The sequence below is a fragment of the Pseudophryne corroboree genome, chromosome 5 (assembly GCF_028390025.1).
Source record: "Pseudophryne corroboree isolate aPseCor3 chromosome 5, aPseCor3.hap2, whole genome shotgun sequence".
NCBI classification, from domain to species: Eukaryota; Metazoa; Chordata; class Amphibia; order Anura; family Myobatrachidae; genus Pseudophryne; species Pseudophryne corroboree.
The window spans coordinates 348074784-348094686 of record NC_086448.1 but is presented as its reverse complement, the minus strand read 5'-3'; the positions used below and the strand labels follow the sequence as shown (position 1 = coordinate 348094686).

The 19903-nt window shown below is 41.8% G+C and overlaps 1 protein-coding gene across 5 annotated transcripts in view; it reads right to left on the bottom strand.

Annotated features, from left to right (window-relative positions):
* Positions 1–19903, bottom strand: part of COBL (cordon-bleu WH2 repeat protein) — a 952910-nt gene that overhangs the window by 426024 nt on the left and 506983 nt on the right. For all 5 annotated transcript variants that reach the window (XM_063922617.1, XM_063922616.1, XM_063922613.1 and 2 more), the window contains one exon: positions 8699–8793. In XM_063922617.1, coding sequence (XP_063778687.1) covers positions 8699–8793 — 95 coding nt within the window. The remainder of the gene's footprint in view (positions 1–8698; positions 8794–19903) is intronic.

Below are 19903 nucleotides of genomic sequence, written 5' to 3'. Positions count from 1 at the left end.
TCTCATGATTTGGGGGGAGCGAGTTGCCCCCCTCCCCATTCCGACGCCCCTGTGTGTAGGAACAAAAACAGGCCCAAATTACATGATTTTAGCTATTTTTAGTAAGTGAGGGTGGTTTTGCATAACCATAACCCGAAAATTAATGCGGGACCAAAACCATAACAGAGGGGTCAGCGTACATCTCTATTCTTGCTATATAGGCACACTGGGCAGCTGTCCAGGGCCCCACGATTTTTAAAGGACTTTGAGCAGGGGTTGGCGGCCACGCAGCATTCTCTAACTGCTTCCCAGCCGTCAGATAGACAGTGAATTGCTGTCAGCATGCTGGTTGGTGGATGGCTGGAGCTATCATAGTGCTGACAGCTATTCACTGTATGGAAGCATGTAGAGAGAAGGAGCTGGACCACAGGAGTTATGATTTTTTTTAATGCATTCCCGTGAATGAGTGGGTAAGGTCCCAGTGCACTGCTTTGCCCAGGGCCTAGAATTCTGTTAAGATAGTCCTGCTTACACATACTTTAGTAGTAGTAGTAGTAGTAGTAGTAGTAGTAGTAGTAGTAGTAGTAATAGTAGTAGTACTCAAATAACACTGAGACTGGCAGTACGGTAAACACAATTTTGTTTAATTTAATATAATGGTGATGGCATTCTGCTAACCTAGTATATAATATAATAGCGATAATTTAATAAATGATATCCATATTTATTATACTTTAGTACTAATCCTAGTACCAGCCCTGTCCTAAAACTGACAAAGAATATAGATAGATAGATATGAAAAGCTGTATCGGAAGGGGTGCATAATGGTGACAGTACCTTCTAAACAAGTTTCATTCACACACCCAAATGATAAAAGACACACATACAAGGTGTACATCTTTAAAAAAAAAACATATAGCACACTTATAGTTGCTTACTCCCCACACTGGACTCACAGCCACCCGGACTCATTTTGGATCTAGGGCTACTGCGTATGTGTCGCTGGCCTTTAGGGGACAATAAAAGATACTAATCCCAAGTACTGTACTTAGGGCCTGATTCACAGTTGCAAGCATAGCCAAAAAGCACAAAACTGGGCAAAACCATGTGCACTGCAGGTGGGGCAGATATAACATGTGCAGAGAGAGTTAGATTTGGGTGGGGTGTGTTCACACTGAAATCTAAATTGCAGTGTAAAAATAAAGCAGCCAGTATTTGTGGGATACATGCAAAAGCAGCCAGTATTTACCACCCCAATCTAAATATCTTTGCACATGTTATATCAGCCACACCTGCAGTGCAACATGGTTTTGCCCACTTGTGTGCTTTTTGGCTTTGCTTGCAACTCTTAATCAGGCGCTTAGTACACAATTATTAAAGTAAGACGCAAAATGTTGGAAAAAGTATGCAATCTGGGTTAAAAAAAAAAGGACGGCAAAGCTATGCCTTGCAACACGTATTGTTATGTTTAGACTGAGCTATGTTAATTTTCTATATGAAGGGGGGGGGGGAGGGGGATGGGTCATCCTTGGCCCAGCTTGGTTTAGAACTGGCCCTGTCTAAAAGTACCCATACAGTCTGAAATATTTAAGGCAATTAGACAACTATAAACCTAATTGTTAACAATCCGAAGTAGATTGTCACAAAAACATTGATGACTGGGACTATTGGAACATGCAGTCCAATAATGCAGTCATTGTTTGATCACACTAGTTTTGCTCCATTGGAACTAGCCATTCATCATGAACAATATACTGTTAAGGCCCATATAGATGGGCCGATGCGGGAGAGATGTGTGCTGAGCGAACCGCTCAGCACACATCACTCCCGCCGCTCAGCACAGTGCGATCTGTGCTCAGCGTGCGGGGGGAGACGGGGGCGGGGGGGCGCTCACCTCACCCAGCGGGTGAAGTGAGCGACCCGCTAGACACGGAGCGATAATGCTCAAATTCTAAGCAATCTAGTCAGATTGCTTAGAAAATCGCTCCGTGAGTACCCCCCTTTAGATTTGTCAAATTCAGTAACATACAGTATGTGGGTGGCTAAATTGTACTAGCACCTCTGGCCAACTTGAATTAGACAATAAAGAACGCATAGCGAGTGTATTTCTATCAAAGTTGTGTATGTTAAATCTGCAATACCACCCAGAAAAGATGGAAGTGCCAAGCTTCTTTCTTTAGTGAGAGCCTTAGGGGCCTCAGGTAGCCATTTTTCCAGGGGCTTCTACACTTCTCTTACAAGCCCAGCTGAAAAGCAGGGAAAGAGAAAGTGTGAGCAAGAGGACCAATCCCGAACCATAATAAAAACCCACCCCTTTTTCCACCATTTAAGTTGACAAACAACATTGATTGGGTTCACTACGATATGCCGGCGGTCGGGCTCCCGGCGACCAGCATACCGGCGCCGGGAGCCCGACCGCCGGCTTACCGACAGTGTGGCAAGCGCAAATGAGCCCCTTGCGGGCTCGCTGCGCTCACCACGCTACGCGCGCCACACTATTTTATTCTCCCTCCAGGGGGGTCGTGGACCCCCACGAGGGAGAATAAGTGTCGGTATGCCGGCTGTCGGGATCCCGGCGCCGGTATACTGTGCGCTGGGATCCCGACAGTCGGCATACTGAAGACCACCCCATTGATTTACCCCTTCATTATAGAACCAGCAGAGCCCCCGGGAAAAAATAGTGTTATGCAGCAGCCCTGGGTCTTCAACATTGTAGTACAGATGCCCAAAGTAATTTAAATCATCAGTTAGTATTTTATAGTATTATATATCTCTTTAACCACTTATGTATGAATTTTTTCACCAAAACGGAGCAAAATTGTATTTTTTTAAAAAGTATTTTTAAAGATATAATTATATATTAAAAAGAATTGTACCTAGGGGGTGTTTTGCCTCCCCCATCCCCAGTCCATAGGGCCCCATTGTAATTTTACTTCCCCCCCCCCCCCCCCCCCCTATCAGAAATATTGCCCCTAGCGGCATAAGATCCCCTGCATTATCAACCCCACCCCCATGGTGATAATAGATCCCGTAGTAGAGCGCCACCCTCACCCCATTGTCAGTGGGGCCCTAGTTAAGTCCCCCCCACCATGTATCACTATATATGTATTTCTTTTTTTAGTTATTAATATATTTCCCCACCCCAGCCGGAAAAAAAAAATTTTTTGTGGGGAGCATAATCCCCCTAGTGGCAAAAGATGACACCCCCATTTACAGTTATAGCCCCACCTTTCACCTTGTTGCAGAGAGCGCAGCGAAGCGTGGGGCAGGAGGACTGATCGTCAACCCTCCTGCTGCAGCTGATCTCTGAACACACAGAAATTAGCATATTTGTGCTCGGTGGGGAACTATGGCCCTCATTCCGAGTTGATCGCTAGCTAGCTGCTTTTAGCAGCAGTGCAAACGCTAAGCCGCCGCCCTCTGGGAGTGTATCTTAGCTTAGCAGAAGTGCGACCGAAAGGATCGCAGCACTGCTACAAAAAAAAAATTGAGCAGTTTCAGAGTAGCTCGAGACCTACTCCTAGCTAGCGATCACTTCAGACTATTTGGTTCCTGTTTTGACATCACAAACACGCCCTGCGTTCGGCCAGCCACTCCCCCGTTTCCCCAGCCACTCTTGTGTTTTTATCTGGCACGCCTGCGTTTTTTAGCACACTCCCTGAAAACGCTCAGTTTCCACCCAGAAACACCCACTTCCTGTCAATCACTCAACGATCAGCAGTGCGACTGAAAAGCGTCGCTAGACCTTGTGTGAAACTGCATCGGCTTTTGTGAATGTACGTCGCGCGTGCGCACTGCGCATCATACGCATGCGCAGAATTGCCGATTTTTTTGCCTGATTGCTACGCTGCGAACGAAAACAGCTAGCGATCAACTCGGAATGACCCCCTATGTTCCCCTCCTTACAAACAATATGGTAGGAGCTGTGATTGGGGACCTCACTCAGTGCATGTCGTGCAAGATGTATGCACACCTGGAGCTACCGGCCCAGTGTGATTACATCTGCACGAGGTGTGTGCGAACGGTTGCCCTGGAAGCCCAGGTAACTGATCTAGAGCAAACCGTTACGCGACTGAGGGAGATTCACAATCTCGAGCGTAGTTAAGACAGAACGGTGGAGGAGTTGCGGGAGGGGTCACTGGTAGAAGAGGATGATGATCAGGTAGCCAGTTGGGTCACAGTTAGAAGGAAGAAAAAGAGGGGGAGGCTCGACATCTCCGAACTATCAAACCCGAACAAATTTGCCCGATTGGACGAGGAATCGGAGGATGATAGTGAAGAAATGACGGTGCCGGAGGAGACTGCTCCCTCTAGCATCCAGAGGAGCGGTCCCTCTGGCGCGGTTGGGATAAAAGATAGTGAGGTACCTAGCCAGATGATGGTGGTAGGGGATTCTATCATCAGGAAGGCAGATAGGGCAATCTGCTACCGGGACCGTGATCGCCGTACAGTCTGTTGTCTCCCGGGTGCTCGGGTACGGCACATCGCGGACCGGGTAGATAGATTGTTGGGAGGGGCTGGGAAAGACCCGGCGGTCTTGGTACCTGTTGGCACCAATGACAAAGTTAGCGGAAGGTGGGATGTCCTTAAGAAAGACTATAGGGACTTAGGAAAGAAACTGAAGGCAAGGACATATAAGGTAATATTCTCGGAATTATTACCCGTGCCACGCGCTAGTCCAGGGAGGCAGAGGGAGATTAGGGAGGTAAATGTGTGGCTTAGGGATTGGTGCAGGAAAGAGGGGTTTGTGTTCCTGGAACACTGGGCGGACTTCTCAGTCAGGCGCCATCTCTTTTGTCGTGACGGATTGCACCTGACTGAGGAGGGGGCAGCGGTGCTGGGGGGAAGGATGGTTAGAAGGTTGGAGGAGATTTTAAACTAGGAGCCTGGGGGGAGGGTTTAGCTAGAAACTACGGGTCATGCAGTGAGAATAGTGGGGATGGCGGTAGTAAACGAAATGGGGAAGAAGTTGGGGGGAGGGTAAGAGCAGGCGGTAAGGTTACTAACATGGGTACTAAAAGAGATTTTACCAAAGCACTAACCAATGACGATTACAGGTCATCATTGCTACATAAGATGAAAGATGTCCCTAACGCAAGGGAAAATACTTATCTTAGTTGTATGTATGTAAACGCCAGAAGCATTACTGGTAAAAAGGGTGAACTAGAAATACTTGCAGCAAGCAAACAGTATGATATTATAGGCATTACTGAAACTTGGTGGGATGAATCTCATGATTGGACAGTCAATCTAGAGGGCTATACACTGTTTAGGAGAGACAGACTAAATAAAAAGGGTGGAGGGGTGTGTCTTTACGTAAAGCCGTTTTTAAAACCTGATATACGGGAAGATATTCAGGAGGGGACTGTAGACACTGTCGAGACATTATGGGTAGAAATTGCATGCGGGGAAAAAGGAATAAAAAAGTTAGTATTGGGTGTATGCTATAGGCCGCTTGGTATCAACGCATCTGATGAGGAATTGTTACTAAAGCAAATTAAAAGAGCAGCAGGAGTAGGAGACATAGTAGTGATGGGAGATTTTAACTATCCAGAGATAAACTGGAAAAATGATTCATGTGATACTGCTAGGGGCAATATGTTTTTAAACACACTTAATGATAACTACTTAGTCCAACTAATTGAGGAACCAACTAGGTACAATGCAATCTTAGACCTGGTATTAACAAACAATGGGGATTTGGTATCAGGTATTATAGTAGGGGAACCCATAGGAAACAGCAACCACAATATGGTCACATTCAATATCAGTTTCCATAAACAGCCCTATACTGGCTCAACTAGGACTCTAAACTTTAGCAAAGCAAATTTTGAAAAGATGAGGGTATTTTTCAGGGATATTGAATGGAAAGGTTTGTTTTTAGGAAAAAATACTACGGAGAAATGGGAGGTACTAAAATTCCTGCTAGCTAAAAATACACTCAAATTTATTCCTATGAGCAGCAAAAAAAGGAATAAAAATCATAAACCGATGTGGCTTAACAAAAAGATTAAGGAACTTATGGGCAAGAAAAGGCGAGCATTTAAAAAATACAAATCTGACGGGGAAGCAGAGTCATTTCAGCATTATAAGGAATGTAACAAAAGTTGCAAAAAGGAAATAAGAGCGGCTAAAGTAGAAACTGAAAAACTAGTAGCAAAGGAAAGCAAAGCGAATCCCAAAAAATTATTTAAATACATTAATAGCAAGAGATTAAAGAAGGAGAGTATAGGCCCTTTAAAAGACAAGTTGGGAGTCTTAAGCAAAAATGATAATGACATAGCGGACACACTAAATGAGTTTTTTTCAACAGTATTCACTAGAGAGGACCCAATTCAGGGACTGACACACAATCTCAATAATGAGAATATCCCACTGATAGGTACTTATTTAAGCGAGGAAGTAGTCTGTGACCGATTAAAACATTTAAAGAGTAATAAATCACCAGGGCCAAGGGTTCTAATGGAGCTTCACTCTGAACTGGCAAAACCGCTATCTTTGATCTTTAAGGATTCAGTTATATCAGGTATGGTTCCCAAAGACTGGCGTATAGCGGAAGTAGTGCCTATATTCAAAAAAGGGAAGTAAAGCTGAACCAGGTAATTATAGACCAGTTAGTCTTACATCTATAGTGGGGAAAGTATTGGAAGGTATTCTAAGAGATAGTATTCAGAAGTTCCTTGAAGTTAATAAGGTCATTAAAAGGAATCAACATGGGTTTATGAAGGACAGATCCTGTCAAACCAACTTACTTGGCTTTTATGAAACAGTAAGCGCAAACCTAGATCAGGGTAAAGACGTGGATGTAATCTTTTTAGACTTTGCCAAAGCGTTCGATACTGTACCACACATGAGACTTATCTACAAGCTACAAGAATCAGGGCTAGGAAGCACAATATGCACTTGGGTCAAAAACTGGTTATGAAGCATGGGCAGCCAAATGGAGAATGCGCTTCAACACAGACAAGTGTAAGGTAATGCACTGTGGTAACAAGAACAAAAAGTACACCTACCTACTAAATGGGGTAAAATTAGGGGATTCTGTACTGGAAAAGGACTTAGGTGTCCTCATAGATAGCAAGCTAAGCAGTAGTACCCAAAGTAGGACTGCAGCAAAGAAGGCTAATAAGATATTAGCATGCATAAAATGGGGTATTGATGCTAGGGACGAGAGTATTAATTTCCCGTTATATAAATCACTAGTGAGGCCACACCTTGAATACTGTGTACAATTCTGGGCACCGTACTACAAAAAGGATATCCTGGAGCTAGAAAAGGTACAGAGGAGGGCGACCAAACTAATTAAGGGCATGGAGACGATGGAATACAAGGAAAGGCTTGAAAGACTAGGCATGTTTACATTGGAAAAGCGGAGACTAAGAGGGGATATGATCAACATCTACAAATATATAAGGAGACAGTACACAGAGCTTGCGCGGGACCTGTTTTTGGTTAGATCAACACAGAGGACTCGTGGACACTCGCTCAGGTTAGAGGAGAGGAGATTCCGCACAATACGGCGTAAAGGCTTTTTCACGGTAAGGACAATACGTGTTTGGAATTCCCTGCCTGAGGGAGTTGTAATGGCGGAATCTGTCAACACCTTTAAGAATGGGTTAGATAAATTCCTAATGGATAAGGATATCCAGGGGTATGGTGCATATTCATGCATTATAGTTACTATAAATAGGGATAAAATGCAACGGCTGACAGCAGCATCAGTCAGAAATTTTAGTCAAATCATCATGCATAGGAGACCACAAATAGGTTGAACTCGATGGACAATTGTCTTTTTTCAACCTCAGATTCTAGGGCCCTCATTCCGAGTTGTTCGCTCGCAAGCTGCTTTTAGCAGCTTTGCACACGCTAAGCCACCGCCTACTGGGAGTGAATCTTAGCTTATCAAAATTGCGAACGAAAGATTTGCAATATTGCGAAATGACTTCTCTGTGCAGTTTCTGAGTAGCTCGAGACTTACTCTTCCAGTGCGATCAGTTCAGTGCTTGTCGTTCCTGGTTTGACGTCACAAACACACCCAGCGTTCGCCCAGACACTCCTCCGTTTCTCCAGACACTCCCGCGTTTTTCCAAACACTCCCATAAAACGGACAGTTTCCGCCCAGAAACACCCACTTCCTGTCAATCACACTCCGATCTCCAGAACGAAGAAAAAACCACGTAATGCCGTGAGTAAAATACCAATATTCATAGCAAATTTACTTGGCGCAGTCGCAGTGCGAACATTGCGCATGCGCAAATAGCGGAAAATCGCTGCGATGCGAAGAAAATTACAGAGCGAACAACTCGGAATGACCACCTATGTTACTATGTTACTATGTTACTCTGTTTATATAGGCACATGCGCCCTGGGCTGCTGTTCGCATGGCATTCTGGGGCGTGCTTTTGGGAGTGATGTCGGTGGTCACAGACTGCAACATCACTCCCAAGGGTGTTGCAGCAGCAGGAGGAAATCCGTTCTGCACTTTTGCAGAACGGATTTCCTCAACAACAGACGGAGGAAGCAGGAGGGTAGCACTGACATATGGGATCCGATCTGGTCAGGTAAAGCACTCCTGGTGTGGTCGTATCCCATACGTTTAAGACAGGCAAGTGGTTACAACAAAAAACACTAAATCATGGTTCTGCTAAATCAGCAAAAAGACAATATAATTTTGCTCCCTGACAAATTGTTATTACACAACAGTGATTATTAAACTGACCTTGTTTCCTTTCTTAAAGCTCCTTAAAAACCCAAATATTCCTTTTTTCTCTTTGTCTGTTGTGTCACTGCCGGATGAAAGATTCCGATTCTTTTCTGTAAAGAAAACCATGAATGTAAGGATAACAAAAAACAAGCATGCAAAATCCCATTTTTTTCCAAGACATACTGTAAAAGCTACATTTGATTTAAAGAGAAGAACATAAAATATGACAACAAATATGTAACAAAGTGAAGCATACAGTACAGTACCTGTGAGCTCTACTTTTCTTCCACACAGACTAACAGAATGTGCACCTTAATCCCTCGCTACGGTGAAACTAAAATAAATCAGGTATAAAACAAGGAAAGATCTCATTGGAAATGTGTGGCTGCAGTTTTGCAAGCTGGACTTTGCTAGGAAGATTAGCTAAAGTATATTAGTGCACAGACTAAGTGCAAGGTCGTCAAGCAATAATATAAGAGTTTACTGCCAATGCTCTCGGTTTGTCATATCACGTCAACCTTTCCATAAATGCTTCAATACATCTAACAATGATACATACTTTTCATAAAATTCAAGCATGTATCAGTTAATGTTTAATTATAAGCAAATAGTTATTTATTTGGACGTTAAGTATCTTTTTTCCCCCACAAAGATAACGCTAATAATATATCTGTAACTTACTGTACAAGAAATACCAACCAAGAGGGAGATACTAGAATAAATCAACGGCATAACTCACAAGATTCTGGAATGGAATATGGGGAAAACAGAGCCACCTCAAAAAACCCCACTAGTGAAGCTACATACCATCGCCTGCAGCCCCCTCCCCCCTCCACACACACACACACACACACACACACACACACACACACACACACACACACGTACGCACGCACACACGCACATTTACTTACACATGCATGCACACTTCTTTTGATAAGGACTGTTGGGAAATATAAATGCGTAACTTTAAATGAAAATAGTTTCACTAATCTTTGCAGACATCTTGCCATTCCAACCATTAATTCGATAACAGTTCAGAATATACAACTGCCGGTGCCTACTCACTGTGTCTGGGTCAGGCTGAAGATATCACATACACACACATTTTTTGAAGGGAAGTAAAGCAAATTATTCTCACAGTCTTGAGCCTTAGAAATCTGTTAGAAGTAGGGCTAGCCTATTATACCGGTACCCGACCACTATCCATATGCATCACGGATATGTTTTGGCCAAATTCTCAGAGCCTTGAAACCTGCCTTGTACCAATTATACAAACAACATATGCCCCTGAAATGTTCCATGGTCACCACCAAAATGAACCACAGGTTTAAGACTGAGATGATGGGTTCTCTATACTCTTCCTCCCCTCCCCTTCCCCCTGATTTAGTATGTATAGCAGATCCAAATACATCAGAGATGGGTTAGAGAATTCTAGACATTAAAAAGATGTTGCACTATCACCCCGGCACTCCCTATGAACCATTTGACCTTACTGATGTGCCCTCAATGTAGACCTATCCTCAATAAGACTGCAGCGCAAGGTGCCTGACGTGAAAGCCGCCAGGTCCCGTGCAAATCAGCTTGCACTGAATGTTTTTTTTGAGCCTTTTTGTCCAAAAATGCATCGTAGTTGCAAACGGATACAAGAATTTGCTACAAGAGACTGCACTGATAATTTGATATGCAACACCTGTATATCTGAATGTGTTTAAGTCTGTATACAAAGAACAATAGAACTTTGCGTGAAAAAAAAGCTACGGCTGCTGGATTGTAGCACTTGGTATAGAGATTCAGACTCAGTCGCATACAGATATACAAGTGTCACATGATCAGTGCAGTCTCATGAAGTGGCTTGTGGCATCCATTTGCGAATAAGATGCATTTTCGGGCAAAAAAGATGCAAAAAGACAGGCAGCACAAGACAAGTCGCACAAGACCTGGTGCGCCAAGAAGAGTAGTTTGGTGCGACACATCTAGGTTACTGTTTAATTCTTAGCACTCTAGCAATGCTATATATACTGAACATGTTTGTTGTTGCATTCATGTGTAGTAGTAGTAGTAGTAGTAGTAGTAGTAGTAGTAGTAGTATTATCTTAAATATGTGTAACTTTTTTTATTTGAGATTATTGTGCCCCCACCTTCCCTGATCTCCCATTTCATCCTTTATTCTGTATATCATCTATAGTTTGAAAATCAATAAAGATTTGTTACTTTTTTTTCTTTTAAGTCCATCTGGATCCATTCATCAATAATTTAGAATAAGAGATGATATATAGTGATCTGAAAACATGAGGAGGCAAATGAAAAATAGAAGGAGACTCAATGGACTTTTTAACTCATTCTGCAGTATCATTTGTATTCTATTTTACTATTTATTACTTTTATTTCCAGAATCTAAAATTGTATTAAACATTTTTGGATTCTTTAATATAAAAGGTGTACAGAATATAAAAATCATGAGTTTGAACTGTGATGAAGACGTCTTCCTGAAAGGTTGGGTCCCTGGATTTGGTCCTTGTGAGTTGCTTTGTCCAATACTGCTTAATGTATTTTGGTATAATACACCCTTCTCAAAAGCAAGTAGCCTACCGTATATTCTGATTTTTAGTAGGTATTTACATTGTTGATGTACAAATAAATGGGAAATATTATTTGGACTTTTGAATCTTCTTTTGCCTGATTATTGGCAAAGTACAAATATAGTTAAAGTAAAATAAATCACCTGTGAGCATTGCTGGCACCAAAAAAAATAGTGATTTCCATACACATCCAAAAGATAAAAAAGGATCACTATTCATTTTCTAGAAAAACTCTGATGGATTATACTTTGGTGGCAGACAACATAACCCCACCAACTGGAGAGAAATAATATAGCAAACGTCAAAAATAGACAGAAGGTGGACATTTGATGTGAACACAATGGGCCTGATTCACAGTTCAAAAATAAATATGGTTTTCTGCCTGCAGAGTCTGCTGCATCTTTGCAAACACACCACAGCTAGCATTCTGCTTATGAAAGCAGACTTCATCACTAACAGCATGCCTTACCTCCTGCGTTATACTTGGTGCAAGAGATCCATCTGAAATCTAACAGATCTTTGCATATGCATAACATACTGTATACAGGGCCTAATTCAGAGGCGATCGCTGCTGAATTAGGTCCTATATACAGTATGTTATGCATATGCAAAGATCAGGGACCGAAAACATGGCGGGTAGCCACCAGCCAGCGCAGCTAGGCTGCGCAGGCAGGGAGCTACTCGGCGTGTGCGAACGCATCACCTCCGTGCAATGCTTTCGCTTCTGTGTGGCGGGGGTAGAGCCTGACATGCGGAGCGGACTAGCCCTGTGCTGGGCGTCCCCCCGCATGTCAGAGATTCTGATCATAGATGTGCTAATTTTACATAGAAAGAGGGTATCAGAGAGAGAAAAAAGGATATCAGGGGGAGAGAGAATGAGCGAAAAAGAGAGGGGGTTCAGGGAGAGAGAGAGTGTGTCAGAGCGAGAGAGAGAGAGGATGTCAGGGAAAAAAAGGGAATGAGTAAAAGAGGGGAGAACAAGAGAGGGAGAGAGGGTGTCAGTGAGAGAGAGAAGTGAGTGAGTGAGTTAGAGGGTGTCAGGGAGAGAGAGAGAGAGAGAGAGAGAGAGAGAGAGAGAGAGAGAGAAGGAAAGAGGGGAGGGAGAGGGGGGCAAGAGAGGGTGATGAAGAAAGAGAGTGGGATGAGAGAGAGGATGTCAGGGAGAGAGAGTGAAATGGAGAGAGAGTGTGCCAGGGAGAGAGCGAGAGAGAAAGAGAGAGAGAGGAGACAGGGATAGAAAGAGACAAAGAGAGGGAGAAAGAGAGAGGGGGAGGCCAGGAAATAGAGAGCGGCTGGGGGAGCGAGAGCGAGGGTGTCAGAGAGAGCGTGTCAGGGTGAGACAGAGAGAGAGGAGCAAAAGAGGAAGATTGAGAGGGGAGATAGACAGAGGGAGGGAGAGGGAGCGGAAGAGACCCTACCTGTTGCAGCCTCGCTAGGCTTCATCAATTAGCACAGGTCTCTGATGGGGCAGGCACTTTACTGAATTAGGAACCACCCCCTTCTCATCCGTGAATCGCGCAGCCTGGCTAGGCTACAGCACAGGTCTATGATGGGGGCAGGCAGTTTACGGTATTAGAACCCACCCCGACCAGCGGATCGCGGCACTCTAGTGCCCTCCAGCCGGGACTCGTGAGTTGGCCAGGTAAGTTAAAAGTCAGCCTGGGCAATATTTTCTTCAGTGTGGGGTCCCCAATGTGTGGGGGCCCCTGGATGACCACCACATCCACCCTGCCTATAATTCAGCCCTAGATAAGTGCATTAGCGTTGGTTTAGCAGTTTGGGTTACTTTAGGGGTTTGGGTTAGGTTATTAGGGATAAAAGTATTAGTGGTTAAAAGGTATTAGGGTTAGGGTGAGGTTTGAGGTTAGGGTTGACTTAGGGTCAGGATTAGGGTAGGGATGCTATGCGTCCCAGATTTACTGATCTAAATATCCTTGTATATATTCAGACCCAGAGCATACAGTTTTCCCCTGCTGTGTAAGGTGGAACTGCAGTCTCATTTACACACTCATCTTCACAACTAGATCCTGTCCAGTCTAAGAAATGATAGGTCCTTGGAGGTACCTAGTCAGATTGTGGTGGTAGGTGATTCTATTATCAGGAAGACAGACCGGGCAATCTGGGACCGTGATCGCCGTACAGTCTGTTGTCTCCCGGGTGCTCGGGTACGACACATTGCGGACCGGGTAGAAAGATTTTTGGGAGGGGCTGGGAACAACCCAGCGGTCTTTGTGCACGTTGGCAGCAATGACAAAGTAAGAGGTAGGTGGGATGTCCTTAAGAAAGACTATAGGGATTTACAGTAGGTCAGAAACTAAAGGATAGGACATCTAGGGTAATATTCTCTGAAATATTACCTGTGACACGCACTAGCCCAGGGAGGCAGAGGGAGATTAGGGAGGTAAATGTGTGGCTTAGACACTGGTGTAGGAAAGAGGGGTTTGTGTTCCTGGAACAGTGCATGGATTTCTCAGTCAGGCGCCATCTTTTATTGTTGTGATGGATTGCACCTGAATGAGCATAGGGCAGCAGTGCTGGGGGGGAAGGATGGTTAGAAGGTTAGAGATTTTAAATTAGGTGTCTGGGGTGAGGGTTTAGCTAGAAAGTATGGGTCAAGCAGTGAGAATAGTAAGGATGGAGGTAGTGAGCTGAATGGGGGTGGAGAAAGGGGGGAGGGAAAGAGCAGCCGGCAAGGATATTACCAAGGGTACTACCAAAACACAAAATTAATGATGAACATGGATTCCCGATAATGCACATAGAAAATAAAGTTTCTAGCATTAGAGCGAATACTTATCTTAATTGTACCTATGTAAATGCTAGAAGACTTACAGTGATAAAGGGGGAACTAAAAGTCCTTGTAGCAAACAAACAGTATGATATTATAGGTATTACTGAAACTTGGTGGGACGAATCTCATGATTGGACAGCTAATCTGGAGGGTTATACGCTGTTCAGCAAGACAGATTAAATAAAAGGGGTGGAGAGGTATGTCTCTATGTAAAATCTTTTTTTAAAACCTGATATAAAGGAAGACATTTGCGAAGGGACTGTAAATACTGTGGACACTTTATGGGTAGAAATTGCGTGCGGGGTAAAGGGAACTAGAAAGATACTTATAGGGATAGGCTACAAACATCCTGATATTAATGTGTCTGATGAGGAATTGTTACTGAAGCAAATCGAAAAAGCAGCAGGATTAGGAGATGTAATAGTGTTGGGACTATCCAGAGATTAATTGGACAAATAATTCATGTGATACTGCTAGGGGTAATATGTTTTTAAACACACTACATGATCACTACTTACTTCAACTAATTGAGGAACCAACTAGGTACTATGTAATCTTAGACCTGGTATTAACGAACAATGGGGATTTGATAGCAAATATTATAGTAGGGGAGCCCATCGGAAGCAGCGACCACAATATGGTCACATTCAACATCAGTTTTCAAAAGCAGCCCTATATGAGGCCCAACTAAGACTCTTAACTTTAGCAAAGCCAACTTTGACATGAGAGAAGCTTTAAGTGAAATTGAATGGGAAATTTTGTATCAAGGCAAGAATACCGCAGAGAAATGGGATGTATTAAAAACGTTGCTCACCAGTTATACTCGTAACTTCATTCCCATGGGCAGCAAACGAAAGAGTAATATTCCAAACCAATGTGGGTTAACAAAAAGATTAAAGAACTAATGACCAAAAAGAGGCGAGCTTACAAGAAGTATTAATCAGATGGGAAGACAGACTCATTCCAGTACTATATGGATTGCCACAAAATATGCAAAAAAAAATCAGAGCGTCTAAAATAGAAACGGAAAAGCTAATAGCAAAGGAAAGTAAATCAAACCCCAAAAAGTTTTTTTAAATACATCAACAGCAAAAGATTAAAGAAAGAGAGTATAGGCCCTTTAAAAGGCAATTTGGGCATCCTAATCAAAGACAACAATGACATAGCGGAAAAATTAAACAAGTTTTTCTCATCAGTATTCACAAGAGAGGACCAGATGGCGGGATTGACACATAACCTTAGCAATGATAATGTCCCACTACTTAATGCTTCTTTAAGTTAGGAAGTAGTCAGTGACCTATTAAAAAACATTAAGATTAATAAGTCACCTGGTCCCGACGGAATTCACCCAAGGGTTCTCATAGAGCTACACTCCAAATTAGTAAGACCCCTATACTTGATTTTCAATGGCTCACTTACATCAGGTATGGTCCCTAAAGACTAGCGTATAGCGGAAGTAGTGTTGATATTTAAAAAGGAAAGTAACTGCCTTCAAGGAGACGGCTTACAAAATTTACTACCGATGTTACTACACCCCTGATAGATTTAACAAACTCTTTCCGTCTTCCTTTCCTAAGTGCTGGAGGAACTGCGGATCGAGAGGCACTATGCTACACATATGGTGGACCTGCCCGTCCATCGCTTCCTTTTGGAATCTAGTCCACTCCCTCCTTAACTCCCTTCTAGATTCCCCCGTGCTGAAAGATCCCTGGATCTTTTTGCTGTGTTACCCTCCCCCGATGCTTAATAAATTCTCCCAAAAACTAAGCACACATATTCTAACTGCAGCAAAATCACTGATAGCCCTTAATTGGAAGAACCCCTTTCCACCCTCTCTCCCGTCTCTTAAAACCAAAATTTGGCATATTGCATCAATGGAGAGGATTACATATTACCTCCACGACCGGGGTCATGTTTTTGAGCAGGTTTGGGCCCCCTGGCTCGCTGCTGAACGCAGACCGCTGTCCCCCCCCCCCCTTGTTCCTAGCACCTTCCACAGACCCATGGGCGTTGCCTACTGCTCCTCCTCCAACTCCTCTCTCCTTTTCTTCTCTCTTCTCTTCTTCCCTCCACGTCTTTTTCTCCTTCTTATGTTCTCTCGTTTCTCCCCTGCCCTCCTTCTCTCTCGTTTTTCTGATCTCACTATCTCCAGGATATGTACTGTGATTGGATTATATCGTGGTTTCCCCTCTCTCCTACCTCCCTCTCCCTCCTCCCCCTCCCGCCCCCCCCCCCCAAAGTTCATACTGGATTACTAATGTTGTATTTTTGATTATTTTTGCTGTCTATTCTAAAATTGTGGTTTCTGTTGGACGTTGGCTCTCTTGGCCGCTTGTCCCTTTTCTCAATGTATTGTTTGCCCACTCTGTATACCACGCAAAAATAAAGAATTAAAAAAAAAAGGAAAGTAAATCTGAACCAGGTAATTATAGACCAGTAAGTCTTACATCTATAGTGGGGAAAGTACTGGAAGGTACTTTAAGGGATAGAATACCGGAGTTCCTTGAAACCAATAAAGTTAGAAATGGGGGTGTATCTGCACACTCACGATTAGCCAAAAATAATTGTTTTAGAACCTAAGTTCCTCTAAAGAACCCCTATAACTTATTGGTAATTACCATTTGTATTGGGGGTGCTACCAACTACAGCTAGAATGAGTACTAGCACAAGAAGAAGAAAAGGGCTGTATTGTCAGTGCACATAGGGAGCAGTGGATTGATTTCCACTCTTCCATAAAACTTAACCTTTATTATTATTCTCTTAAAACAATAGATTGCTTTTATTTAAACTACAAGGTGAGGCGAAACATAGAGGTTAAAATCATTGACATAGACAAACATGCAAAGTGCAATGGAAATTAATAGATGTGAATAAAGATTTAAAAATGTGTCTCGGCGTACTTTATTCTAATGTCCACAAATAATATTAAAGTATTTATCCTGTATTAAACCAGCATCCAATTCTTCTTTAATTTATCTCTATTCATATATTTATGGATATAGATCTCATTATATATTCATTGTGAGATCTTGCTAAATCTAAGATCACAGCACATGAGTCACTTGTTATTCACTGTTTCTTTTTCTTTTTCTATTTCCTTTTTCTTCCTTTTATGGTATCAGACACCTTTAACCATTATCTAATAGGTAGTGATGATACTGGTGACATAGCAAGGTTTAGTATTCATAAATGTAGTGAGCGTTATTGGGTGTATAACCTGTTATGAGTATATAACCCACCTTCTAGAGGATATATGCATACATTAATTATTTATGTGATAGTGATAGTATCCCGGTGCACACAAATTTATTGTCTCTAGAGGAGAATCATACTCATTTATTTAAGACTAGTGACACCCTCTCAACTAATCACATATGCCTTTATACATATACGGAAAGGTATAGTATTCGTAAATGTAGTGAGCATTATTGGGTATATAACCTGTTATGAGTATATAACACACCTTCTAGAGGATATATGCATACATTAATTATTTATGTGATAGTGATAGTAACCCGGTGCACACAAATTCATTGTCTCTAGAGGAGAAGTATCCTCATTTATTTAAGACTAGTACTACTGGACGAATACTGAGATTGGCTATGAGGCACACATGATCTAGGGATCCCCGCGGATTGGATAGCGGGGAAAGCTTAAATTACATGCCGGGAGAGGCATTCGGGTTCAAGCCCTGACGAAGCTGTCAGAGGAACGGCGGAACACGCGTGTGGGCAGCGTGTGTTCGGCGTCCTTCTATGTCCAAATCTAAACACGTAATCATTACCTAGCCAGCAAACAATTTAGTAGATAGAATGGAAGTCAGATATTGATGTGAAATGTAGCTAGATATTTAGATCACAGCACAAAAGAGGATTATTTATACTATACTGAATACTCAGCACCTAAGTAACAGAAGGCAAATAGATGGTGAATAGCAACCGAAACAACAGGTGCAAGTTATGATAATGGGAGGAACATGTGATTAGTGTGATAGACCTGTGGTGTAGCTATCCTTACAAGGATGCAACAAATGTTTCATTTCTAACCTCCTGCATTATTTAAATGAATGTGTAGACACCACTGTTGCCAACAGATGGTAACAATGTCAGTCTAATACTGAGACATTTTTTAGACATAGGAGAAGTTTAGACAAACTGACGTACACTGGTGACAGAAACAAAACTGATAGGTATAACAAATGTTTCAATGCTATTGTGCATAAGTACTTAACAAGCACGTAGCTGTGGCATGTGAGCAGTGAATAATAATAAAATCAAAACCTGAATCAATGTACCTTTTGGATACGTAGAAAAATTTCTCTCATAAAAAGTATATCTTAGATATTTAAAAGGTGTACATGACTCAGTGGTATAATAATACACCTTACAAAGAGGCAGTATTAAATATCAATTGAATTATACTCATTATCTTTATATGCATGAACTAGAATGTGATTAGTTGAAAATAGTGCCACTAATCCTAAATAAATGAGGATGTTTCTCCTCTAAGGATAATAACTGTGTGAGCACTAGATAATGACAACTACCATATAACTAATCTGCAATGACATGCATTTTTTAAGATATATTATCTAATACTACTGGATCCAACACACTAGTTCCACAGAGGAGATATATAAATATATCCTGCTGATTGTACCTAAAGTTTATTCTCCAGCATTACGCAAAGGTGTATATAGATGCCAAAATTACTAACAAATGGCAACAATGTCAGCGTATTTATGAGACATTGCATATACACAGGAGAAATCTATGCAAACTATAGGATATCTCCAATGGTATTTACGATTTCTGGGAACATGCAGAAAAATTGAAATTCTGCTTATAAGAAAATATACTTGGGTTATTTATAAGGTGTGTAAAAACCAGTAGTTCAAAAGAGACATCTTATAATGAGGCACCACAATTGACATACTGCAGTATATCTGCCTTCCGTATATGTATAAAGGCATATGTGATTAGTTGAGAGGGTGTCACTAGTCTTAAATAAATGAGGATGCTTCTCCTCTAGAGACAATGAATTTGTGTGCACCGGGTTACTATCACTATCACATAAATAATTAATGTATGCATATATCCTCTAGAAGGTGTGTTATATACTCATAACAGGTTATATACCCAATAACGCTCACTACATTTACGAATACTATACCTTTCCGTATATGTATAAAGGCATATGTGATTAGTTGAGAGGGTGTCACTAGTCTTAAATAAATGAGGATGCTTCTCCTCTAGAGACAATAAATTTGTGTGCACCGGGATACTATCACTATCACATAAATAATTAATGTATGCATATATCCTCTAGAAGGTGGGTTATATACTCATAACAGGTTATACACCCAATAACGCTCACTACATTTATGAATACTAAACCTTGCTATGTTACCAGTATCATCACTACCTATTAGATAATGGTTAAAGGTGTCTGATACCATAAAAGGAAGAAAAAGGAAATAGAAAAAGAAAAAGAAACAGTGAATAACAAGTGACTCATGTGCTGTGATCTTAGATTTAGCAAGATCTCACAATGAATATATAATGAGATCTATATCCATAAATATATGAATAGAGATAAATTAAAGAAGAATTGGATGCTGGTTTAATACAGGATAAATACTTTAATATTATTTGTGGACATTAGAATAAAGTACGCCGAGACACATTTTAAAATCTTTATTCACATCTATTAATTTCCATTGCACTTTGCATGTTTGTCTATGTCAATGATTTTAACCTCTATGTTTCGCCTCACCTTGTAGTTTAAATAAAAGCAATCTATTGTTTTAAGAGAATAATAATAAAGGTTAAGTTTTATGGAAGAGTG